General features: G+C 47.0%; 1 protein-coding gene across 1 annotated transcript; it reads left to right on the forward strand.

Moving 5' to 3' along the window:
- The first annotated feature begins 9458 nt into the window (after positions 1-9458).
- LOC130128880 (sepiapterin reductase-like) lies at positions 9459-11563 on the forward strand. Its single transcript, XM_056298647.1, has one exon. The coding sequence runs from the start codon at positions 9825-9827 to the stop codon at positions 10608-10610; it is 786 nt and encodes a 261-aa protein (XP_056154622.1). The 5' UTR covers positions 9459-9824; the 3' UTR covers positions 10611-11563.
- The last annotated feature ends 307 nt before the right edge of the window (positions 11564-11870 follow it).

Below are 11870 nucleotides of genomic sequence, written 5' to 3' on the forward strand. Positions count from 1 at the left end.
AAAAAACAAAAAGAATAAAAAGAGGAAACAAATTGCCAGGGAAATCAGTTATATAGAAATAAAAACGGATTGCGCAAGAAGCTCTTTACAGTCAGTAGAAGCAAAATAATACGTAGGAGGAGGGAAAAAATAAATTAAGGTGCCACAGATTAATAGTTAAGTAGCATTAGTCGATGATTTTATATTTTTCAAATATTGTTCGGGTCGTTGTTGCTTTTCTATTTTTTCCAGCTTGACCAGAGAATTGTAATAGGTTAATATTGTAACGTGCATGGAAAAGTAGACACGTTGGTCCTTGACTAACTGGTCGGACCCTTTAGTCGACTGGTTAACGTTGCGCTTGCGGTGCGAGAGATACAGGTTCGCGTCCCGGCTGTGGCAGTTCCCGGGCTACCCCCAGAACTGGCTATACTATCAATTAGAAATAAGGCGGAGTTTGGTCTGGTCCATAATAAATATTCCATACTTAGCTTAAATCGTTCCAAGACTTCGTTAGCAGGGTTAATTCGATGTAAGAACTTGAAGGATACGTCTTTCACTGTTATTAATACAATAATTGTTTAGAATAAATCCCTCACGATAGAAGACTAAAAGAATCTTGCTTCAGGAGGAGAAACACAGTCCAAGGCGTTTCTGATGTGTCTGTTACTGCATGTTTCATTTCCAATATCAGTATCTCCAACAAAGATCTGCTTAAAGCTAATAATGTTCATTTCTGTGAGGTTACAACTCTTTAAAAGCTGAACAGAACCCATGGCAACTGCATCGAAAATAATAGCGTATTCTCTAGGTGTGATTGGCATCTTAAATTTTTGAAGAAATTCTGAATGTAACAGTAACTCACCATTTCTATTTAACAATTGACCAACTTGTAGAATTCCATTGTCAAGCAATGAGCGATAAAACAGGGATTTATTTTTGTATGAAATGTCCTTATTATTCCAGATATAGTTATATGCAGAGAACAGGAAGAGGTGGAAACGGATGATCCACTGTGGTGACCCCTAACGGGAGCAGCCGAAAGTAGTAGCAGTAGTAGTTGTAGTAGTAGTAGTAGCAGTAGCAGTAGTAGTAAATTCCAGATAAAGTACCTGTGAGGACTGAAATTGTGTTTATATACCAATGCCCAAGTTAAAAGAACTTGTCTATTGAAGTTAGCTAACTTAATTGGGATTTTGTCAACGGAAAAATTACATTTTAACAAAAAAATCAATGCCACCAGTATAAATAAATAAATAAATAAATATGTCTGTGAACGTTCTCATTCATCCAGGTCATGGTTATCCAAAGGAGTTGAATCAAGTGCAACTAGCTTGGTCTAGTCAGAAAGGCACGAATTGAGGAAGCCTCTTGGATGAGAGGCGAAACGTCTTCACGGATACATACCAAGTCCAGTTGCACTTGATTCAGCTCCTTTGGATAAAATAAATAAATACCTTTTCAGCTCCTCTATAAGGATGATGATCCAGATCTAATATGCACCATCAAGACCAAAAGCCTGAGCTGCCTGGATGAAAAATACAAGGATCCTCTGACACAAGAACTGCTTGACACGGTCTCTACTCTTGATCCAAGGTTCAAGCTGAGATACATCAGCGAGGACAATTTTGCTCTAATCCAAGCCAGACTGACTTCTGAGCTGGCGAGGACCGCGCCTACAGGCATGGCAGTAGTAATTACTGTGATTACATACAGATACAGAATTTATTATAAATGAATGAAATGAAGTGGATTAAAATGTGCTATGAAATCAAGTGCTGTAATGTGCTGTTATCCACCTTCTGGATATGGATGTTAAAATATGTTTCATTAGATTGAATTTGGTATCCATATTTTATCTACCATACTCTTTTCAAGGAGATGGGCCCAACTGATACCCGTGTTGCGACTGCTGAGGATGCACCCACTTCAAAGAAAAAGAAGCCCTTTGGGAGCTTCTTCAAGACCACTGAGGGAACCACACCAAGACCCCACCAGGAACAACAAGCTATAGCCTCTGAGCTACGGTCTTACCTACAATTAGGCAACCTTGACAGTGAGGAGGACCCGCTGGACTGGTGGAGGGAACACCAGAGACTACCCTCGACTCTCAAAACTGGCACACAAAAAAAAGTAATTGTACATTCCGGCCACAAGTTCCCCCTCAGAGAGAGTCTTTAGCACCAGGGGAAATGTCGTGACCTGCCTTGGCTCGTCTCTCAAGCCAGAAAATGTTACCAGGCTGGTCTTTCTTGCCAAAAACCTGTAAACACTATATTATTGCCTTTTCTGCATAAGCCTGAATTGTTTTCATTTGGTTGCATTATGTGACAGCATATTTATTTTTAGTTAGCCTATCTTTTGGGTACAATTTTATTTATATTTTGCTCCTAAGAGATGCACTGAATTCAGGTGAATAAGAACCTTGTCTTATTTTGATGCAAAGACTTGTTAATAAGCAGGAATGTAGCACAACATGGAAATCAAAGCAGTGCTCTGTTTATTTAAACGTGAAAGCTCAATGAAAATATTTTTGCCCCCCAAATTAATGAATAATCATTATAAATAATCATGATCTCAATATTGATCAAAATAACCGTGATTATCATTTTGGCCGTAATCACGCAGGCCCGGTCAGAGCCACGTCTTACCTGCGCCCTGAGCATCTTGGGGGTGAAGAACTTCATCAACACCCCCATGGAGGTGCTCAGCTGGCCTTGCCACACAACAAAGCATTGAGAGGGTTGTTAAAATGGTGACTGAGGCTTCTGCTAAGCACGTCTCACAGGAAAAGAGGGATGGAGGGATCAGGGCTCAGGAGACCAGCAGGAGGCTGATGTCCAAGAATGACTCAAAGCAGGACTTGTGCAACCTGGCAAAGTTCAAGAAGTCAGGAGATTGGTCTTTGTAATTGTGATGTGATGTGTGATATACATGCAGTTCACCAAGTTAATAAATATGTAAATTTGATTCGGCTTTGTCAGTATAAATGATTTCCCTTATATCTTTTAATAGCTTATAAAGGGGTTCGAAAGGGCAAAATTGGCCATTTAGAAATACAAAATGATTAAATTCCCCATAAAAACACAATTCAGATACCCCCACATGTTAAAGATTTCCTTCAGATTTATGTTGGCACCTGGGTATGACCCGCCCTCATGCAATATGATGCTGGAAGCCCTCGTTGTCTATGAGCTATGAAATACATCACTTTCAGCTCGGGTTGTATTTACAGCAGAGGGTCCATTAATGTTTCAAAATGCTCCTTATGGCAATCTCAAGAGAGGCTGACTCAGTGGCATCACTCCCTTCATATCTTAAGGTAGCCTCAGATGTTTTTTAGAAAGTTAATGATAGAGGATTCAAGCCATTTCAGGCTGGGGGAGGGACGCAAGCACCCGAGCGGCTAGCATTGTGGACACATTTGATATGGTATTAAATGGTAAGAAGGTCCTGGGTTCGAGCCCCGGGGTAGTCCAACCTTGGTGGGTCATCCCGGGTCGTCCTGTGTGTGGAGTTTGCATGTTCTCCCCGTGTCTGCGTGGGTTTCCTCCCACAGTCCAAAGACATGTGGGTCAGGTGAATCGGCCGTACTGAATCGCCCCTAGGTGTGTAGTGGGGGGGGGGGGACTGGCGGCCTGTCCAGGGTGTCTCTCCACCTGCCGCCCAATGACTGCTGGGATAGGCTCCAGCATCCCCACGACCTTGAGAGCAGGATAAGCGGTTTGGATAATGGATGGATGGATGAAATGGTAATGTTTAGGGTTTTTGACATGGGACTTGAAACCTCCAGCAGCTATATTTCCACCACTCTAATGTTTCACAGCGGGCCTCGCCCAGCTAACCAATCAGAGAGGCGGAGAAGTGGAGAGGCGTACCTTCTGTCTGTCAATCAACATGTGCATACAATTTGAAAGCCGGGCTCGGCAGCTCCTCGTTAGGCTTGCCTCCCTTTGGCTAAGTGAAAAGAGCAATCTAGCTCACCCATAGCAAATGTTTGCACAAGATCATTTCACAAATGAGGCCGATGTTGCCGTGAAAACTACCGCACAGCAACAACGGGGTTATTCGTGGTTCACTTCGCAGAGTCGTTCATCGATTTATTTATTTTTTATTCCTCAAGCTTGTCTCATGTAGAAAGGCTCTAGACATCTAGACACCAAGTCGTGAACGAGGCTCAGTGTTGGTGTTGCAAAAATATCATTTACGTGCTATAATAAACTGCGATACGTTATACTCTCACACGGCGTTACAGTGGAGCTTGTGGATAAAGCGCCGTTGCTTTGAAAGCAGCAATCTCTACCTTTATGAATACTTCACCCATCCATCCATTATCCAAACCGCTTATCCTGCTCTCTCAGGGTCACGGGGGTGCTGGAGCCGATCCCAGCAGTCACTGGGCGGCAGGCGGGGAGACACCCTGGATAGGCCGCCAGGCCATCACACGCGAACACACACTTAGGGGCAATTTAGTAAGGCCGATTCACCTGACCTACATGTCTTTGGACCGTGGGCCCTGGAGGAAACCCACGCAGACACGGGGAGAACATGCAAACTCCACACTGAGGACGACCCGGGACGACCCCCAACGTTGGACTACCCCAGGGCTCGAACCGGGGAACCTTCTTGCTGTGAGGCGGCCGCGCATGAGTACAAAACGGTTTCACAGCAACAGTGGTGATCTATGTCAGAGAGTCACGGAAAACAATATTTGCATGTGTTGATTATCGACGACGACGACACGAGTTTTGCCTGTTAAGACTAGGCCTGCAGAACTAGTGCACACACACACACACACACACACACACACACACACGTGTATTTGTTAAACAGTTTAAAGGAAAGAGATGTTTGCCTTGTTAATATTTCAGTTTGCACTTGAGATTATCTCTTGATGGAACTCTTCCTATAAGCTACTTAAAGTATTCATGGGACAATGGTCGTACTTACATTTTAAGGAGAGTTATATAGAGTTGTTAGAAGACTAGACTAATACTTTATGTCTATCTCTGCGCAGATGAAGTGGATTATTAAACCGTTATAAAGAATCGTACTGACTACCGAACTTCTGCTGGAGGGAAAAATGCAGACTCCGTTTTTTCGGTCGTTTTGGGAGAAGAAGAAAAGGAACGGCGTCTCAGTGACGTAATCAATCCGCGCATGCAAGCGCAACACCGCCCACTTGTGGACAAAGTCGTAAACAAAATAATAGTACACAGTAACACATAGTCATACAAATACACTGGTGTCATATCTCAACACTCCCACTTATGAATCATGAGCTTACTGTATATCTTTTCATATTCATAGAACAAAAAAAAACTTGGTATAACCCATACCACTCACATTTCACGCACCAAACATTGCCTTAGCAAATGTCTTCAGTTTTACCTTGGATGCGGGCTTCGTCATTACATCCATCTGGTGTAAAATCAAGTCATATTGAGCCGCCTTCTGTAGAAGCACTCGAACACTTGTTAGGTTGGCTGTCGGCGAAAATGTCTCCCCATAATCCACCCCAGCTCTCTGGCTATATCCCTTTGCTACAAATCTAGCCTTGTACTTGTCGTGTCCATCTGTATCTATCTTTATCGCATACACCCACCTTCCTCCCACTGTTTTCTTGCCCTCTGGCAATTTCGTAAGGGTGAATGTTTTGTTGTCTCTTAGAGACTCCATTTCCTCGTCCATTGCCCTGGACCACTTTTCTGATTCTGGCGATTCTATGGCCTCTTTAAAGATCAGAGGGACACCGCACACTGCCCTGTATGCATAATCTATAGTAGTGAGTGAGCTGTCATCACTGTCACCCTGACTATAGTCAATCAGGTATCTCGGAGGGTTGCGTTCCCTTTGGGGGTACCTCCCACTGGCTGAGGCTTGTGACGTCACCCTTGGGTGCTCCTCGTCATCATCCTCGGGTGCTGACTGTGTACCGTCAGTCTGTACATTTTTCTGTACTCTAGGCTGAGTTGCAGCTGTCTCAACAGACTTTCTCTCTCTTACCCAGTCTTCTGGGTGCAGACCTGGTGTCTGAGTCTCATTTTCACTAGTTGCCTTGTGAACAAACTTAACTAGTCTGTGTTTCTGTACTTTCTCTTGGTCAGGGTAGTAGACTAGGTAGGCCGGGCTGTTCTTGTCGTGTCCTACAAAACGCCCCCTCTCACATCTAGAATCTAACTTTCCCTTGTCCTGCTGGTAAGCATAGCATTGTGTCCCGAACTTTTGCATTCTAGCCATGTTGCACTTTTTTCCTGTCATTGCCGTGTATGGCGTAGTGCCTGTGTGCTTGTTGAAGCATCTGTTTCTGGTGTGGGCTGCCTCCTGTACAGCATAATGCCAGAGGCTCTTTGGTAGACCACTATCTATTAGCATACACCTTGCCATCTCGAATAGTGTGCGTCCTTCTCTCTCTGCAACGCCATTTTGATGGGGAGAGTATGGGCAAGACGTCTCCTGTCTTATTTTGTTCCGTCTCAACAGGGTTTGAAACTCCTTGCCTGTAAACTCAGTTCCATTATCCGACCTTATGCATTTCACTGTCCCATAGGGAGCTAGATCTGCCAGAAATTTCTCGGTCGCTTGCACTGTGTCACTCTTTGTTTTTAAGAAATAAACACACACAGCCCCTGTGCACACATCTGTAAATGATTGCATGTACCTGAAACCATTAATGGACTCGTTTGCCACAGGACCGGCTAAATCAGTGTTTACCAACTCCAGTGGTGTCTTGGCTTTGTCTGTAGATTTCCTGTTCCTGTTTTGGGTAAACTTCCCTTCTATGCATACTGCACACTCTTTGTCAGGTTTACACACTTTACCCTTTATATGCATACCATCAGTGATATCCTGTAGCTTTATGATATCGTCATAGTTGCAGTGGCCCATTATCTCATGCCAAGTTTCTATATCATGGCTCACATGGCACTTTTCAACAACCATTCAGTTTGCAAATAGTACATTTTCCCCTGTACAAAAATGTCAAACCTGGTACCATCCGGTGACATCAGGGCATCTCTGCCCTCTTCGAAGAACACACTGGCTCTGTGTGCTGTCGCAGACTTCACAGAGAAGAGCTCTTGGGGGTACGATGGAATATATAGTGCGTTCCGCAGTGTCACTCTACACCGTCGCCCCTCACTGTCGAGCAAACATACCGTAGCATCTCCCCTGCCCTGCACCACACCAAAGGTGCGCTTACCGTCCGCCAGCTCCATGCAGTGTTTCTCTGGCTCGAACGAGCTGTCAAAGCTCTTGAACTTCTTCTTATCATTGACTATGTGGGAAGAAGCCCCACAGTCCACAATCAATCCTGGTTTGAACAGTTGCCGTCGTCCTGGTCCTGCTGAGCTGGTCTCTCCAGCCTGCACTCTGAAGATGTAGTTCTCTTCTTCCACAGCATTCCCCGGTCCCTGACCTCGACCTGCTCCGTGACCACCACCGCTGCCGCCACCTTGCTCGCGTGCACACCTGGCTCCATCAGCGCGGTCCTTCTTCTTGCACACTTTGTCCGTGTGACCCTTGACCCGGCAGAAGCTGCACCACACGCTGCGTGAACAGTCCGATTTCCGATGGCCTTTGACCCCGCATCGCCAGCACACCGTTTGTTCATCATCTCCCTCACAGCGTTTCACTGGCTTTTTCTTAGGCGCTGCGTGGGCCTTCATCACCCTCTCGGACGTCTCGTCCGATGCTGTAGCATTAGCTACATCTTCAGCCGCCTCAAAGTTTCTCAATTTGGCCCTAAATTCTCCCAATGTCAACTCACTGTCGCCATGTGTCACCATTAGAGTGAATGGCTTATATCTCTCGGGTAACCCCCTCATCACCATGGCCATCATTAGTCCCTCACTCGGTGCTTCTCCCGCCCCTTTGAGAGCCGTAATGATTTGTTCAGCTCGGATAATGTATTCGGTAATCGTCTCATTATCAGCTTTCTTTAGCCCAGTCAATGTTACATACAGAGTGACAATCCGGGGTCTGCCCTTACCAATGTAATGTTCCCGCAACAACCGTAGACTCTCTCTACCGTTGTTCTTCGTTTCTCTGAAGATCAGTCCCAAGCTTGTGTTGTCCAATAAAGGCGCCAATGCGCAGTAGGCGTCCGCGTTCCGCTCCTCGTCTAGGGCCTGCTCTTCCACTGTCAAAGGTCCCACGGGCTCGGTAAGAATGGTGGTTTTCAGCCCCAACCATGCATGCAACAGAGCATTCGCTCTTCCCACAGTTCATACTCATCGGCCTGTCCGTTGAATGTGGGCCACCTGCTCTTCTTTCGCTCCATCTCCCTAGGTAGCGTTAGCTTAGCTTAGCGTTCCGTTAGCTTCCCGATAGCCTCTCTCGATGCTAACTAGCTTCACACTTGCTAACTTGCTACTCCGTGCTAACCTGCGCGCATCCCGCCATCCGAGGTTATCACACTTTGTGTACTTCTTTTATCAAGCTACTAAATAATCCAACGTTATCTGGGCCCATAACCTGTTAGAAGACTAGACTAATACTGTCGCGGTTTTTCTATAGCCCGGATAACTATGGATGGAGGCGGGGACTTTTAGGTGCGACAAACCGGGCTTCACCACCGTTAGCTAGATAGCTGCGCCAATGCTAGGGCTAGCCTGCTAGTTAGCTAGTTAGCCGTGTGCTAATGGGTTAGCAAGCTCACCTCGGGACCAGGGCTGGTGATGGAACAGGGCGGCTGAGCTCTAGGCGGGGCGGGAGATGGATGGCTGCTCTCCGGGGTGCGTGTCTCTCTCTCTCTCTGCACTCTGGCTCCGGTGTGACCGGGTGAATGTCTCTCTCAGTCTCTCTGGGGAAGCTCTCGGGGGTAGTCAGCTAGCTACAGGTACCGAGGCAGTCTGCTGCTAACACTACCACTGCTAGCCACCGTATCTACTGTCTAGCCCAGGATACGCTAGGTTTCCCTGCTCTATCCCACGCTAAGGTGACAGTCTACGATATGGTTACTAAACAGTTCTGGCGCTTTGTCTCTCCCGCGGTGTCTAATATAGTTGCGTCTGTGACAGCGCGAGCTAACCTGTGATTGGTCCTCTAGCTGCACGAGCCCAGTGCAACATTCCAAGTACATCCCCAGGCATTTCCCACAACAATACTTTATGTCTATCTCTGCGCAGATGAAGTGGATTATTAAACCGTTATAAAGAATCGTACTGACTACCGAACTTCTGCTGGAGGGAAAAATGCAGGCTCCGTTTTTTCGGTCGTTTTGGGAGAAGAAGAAAATGAACGGCGTCTCAGTGACGTAATCAATCCGCGCATGCAAGCGCAACACCGCCCACTTGTGGACAAAGTCGTAAACAAAATGATAGTACACAGTAACACATAGTCATACAAATACACTGGTGTCATATCTCAACAAGAGTTGTTTGTTTTTTTTACATTTTACATATTACATAACAAACTGAACGTCATGGCTAGGTGGGCTTGAGAGGGACAATTTAACACATTTTAAATGAGCAGATTTTTTTATTTGATTTATCAATCTTATTTTTTCTAAGAAGCAAAGAAAGACACATATGCACATATGACGTCTTCTTCTTCTTCTTCTTCTTCCGATATATATCATATGACCGACCCATGTGGACACGTGCATGTGGGCGGACCAGGTTTGGAGGACGGAAGGAGGGAGGGGGACCAGGTTTGGAGGAGGGAGGAGCACCCGGGAGGCAGGGAAGTAGCAGATGGAGGTGGGGATGTGGGCTTTTAATGGCGCGCGCCATGTGACCCTCCTCATGGTCGCGAAGTTGCGCGTGGCATGTTTAATTCGCGCGACAGGTAATTAAAAAAAAAAAGAAAAAAAGGGGGGGGGAGGCGGAACGTGAATCGTGGAAATGCAGACCGGGGATCTGGGCAGCGCGCTCTGCGTCATCACCGGGGCTTCGCGCGGCTTCGGCCGCACGCTCGCGAGGCACGTCGCCCGGTGGCTCAAGCCGGGGTCGGTGCTCGTGCTGGCAGCCCGCTCCGGGCCCGACCTCCGGGCGCTGCAGACCGAGCTGACCGCTTCTGGCACCGGCCCAGCCGTGCGCTGCGTGGCGGCGGACCTGGCGACGAAAGAAGGCGTGGCGAGGGTGGTCGGAGCGGCCGCGGAGGCGTCGACCCAGGACGTCGACCACCTCATGTTGGTCAACAACGCCGGCTCCCTCGGCGACGTGTCCCGCTACACCCGGGACGTGGTCAGCATGTCCGAGGTGGACTCCTACCTGTCCTTCAACGTCAGCTCGGCGCTGTGCGTCACCACCGGTGTGCTGCGGGCGGTCCCGCCGCGTCCCGGCCTGAAACGCACCGTGGTCAACGTCACCTCTCTGTGCGCCCTGCAGCCCTTCCCCTCCTGGGTGCTGTACTGCACTGGCAAGGCCGCCCGGGAGATGATGTTCAAGGTCCTGGCAGAAGAGGAGCCGGACATTCGGGTGCTCAACTACTCCCCGGGGCCTCTGGACACGGCCATGCAGGCGGAGGCCAGGTCCAGCACCGCTGACCCGGGCGTCAGGGACTCCTTCTCGGCCATGTTCGCCCAGGGCCAGCTGCTGACCTGCGACGCCTCTTGTGCCAAACTGCTGACGGTTCTTCTCAAAGACGAGTACCGTTCTGGAGACCACGTTGACTTTTATGACCTGTAGAGGAAGCCGGGGTGGTGCCCCCCCCCCCCTCTAGCCAAGAGACACAGCAGCACTTGCTTGTCTATGTAGATTTTTTCTCCCCCAAGTCTAAGCTTTCATTTGGACTCATTCTACATAGAGTGAAACTTAATTCAGCTGTTGCACACAGAAGCTTATCTCTACAAGGATGCTGATCAACTCTCGGATTCAAATAGACTGGAAGGGAAAGTGACAATAGCCCCACGTCGTCTGTGGGCTACTGTCACTGTCATGTCAGTGATGTCCACCTTCACTTTGTGGGTAAAACCTGAGCTTTTCTTTCTCAAGTGGCATTAGATAACTTGATATTTGTCGTCAAGGTTGACAGATTGAAATGTAAGGCAATACAGCCCATCTTGGTTGTCCGCCCAGTGACAATCTTACACTAAATGTACCAAACGCTTGTGTGGAGCTAATGCGGTATGACTCTGGAGTATTCTGCAGTGTGTTTTAACTTGATTGTACCGAGTTCTGCAATGTCACAGTGCCTATACTGTAGTTTCATGCTGCGCTTAATCACCTAGATGTGTCCAATTACTATTTTCATTAGTATTTTGATTCCCCCCCCCCCACCACCACCAAGTTTTACATTTTATTTTCCAGACATTCCCACAGCGAGGGAGGCTTGTGGCTTTAGTTTTCATGTGTAAGTTACTGCAAAAGGTTGTTTTGTTTTTAATCATTTACTTCAAGTGGGTTACCAAACCAGTTTGGTTGCCCTATGTAAAGTTCTCATGTGTGTTTTACTGCAATAGATGTTTTGTTTTTAATCATTTACTTCAAGTGGGTTACCAAACCAGTTTGGTTGTCCTATGTAAAGTTCTCATGTGTGAGTTACTGCCATAGATGTTTTGTTTTTAATCATTTACTTCAAGTGGGTTACCAAACCAGTTTTGTAAAATTAAATTAAAATAAAATAAAATTATCCAACCAGACTGCATGAGGGGGAAAAACAATAATTTGAGCAGTGACAAAGTTGAATTGAATACTGTATCTACTACTACTACCACTACTCTCGGCTGCTCCCGTTAGGGGGCGCCACAGCAGATCATCCGTTTCCATCTCTTCCTGTCTTCTGCATCATCCTCTGTCACACCAGCCACCTGCATGTCCTCCCTCACCACACCCATAAACCTCCTCTTTGGCCTTCCTCTTCTCCTCTTCCCTGGCAGCTCCATATTCAGCATCCTTCTCCCAATATACCCAGCATCTCTCCTCCACACATGTCCAAGCCATCTCAGT

Source organism: Lampris incognitus, chromosome 18 (assembly GCF_029633865.1).
Source record: "Lampris incognitus isolate fLamInc1 chromosome 18, fLamInc1.hap2, whole genome shotgun sequence".
Taxonomy (NCBI): domain Eukaryota; kingdom Metazoa; phylum Chordata; class Actinopteri; order Lampriformes; family Lampridae; genus Lampris; species Lampris incognitus.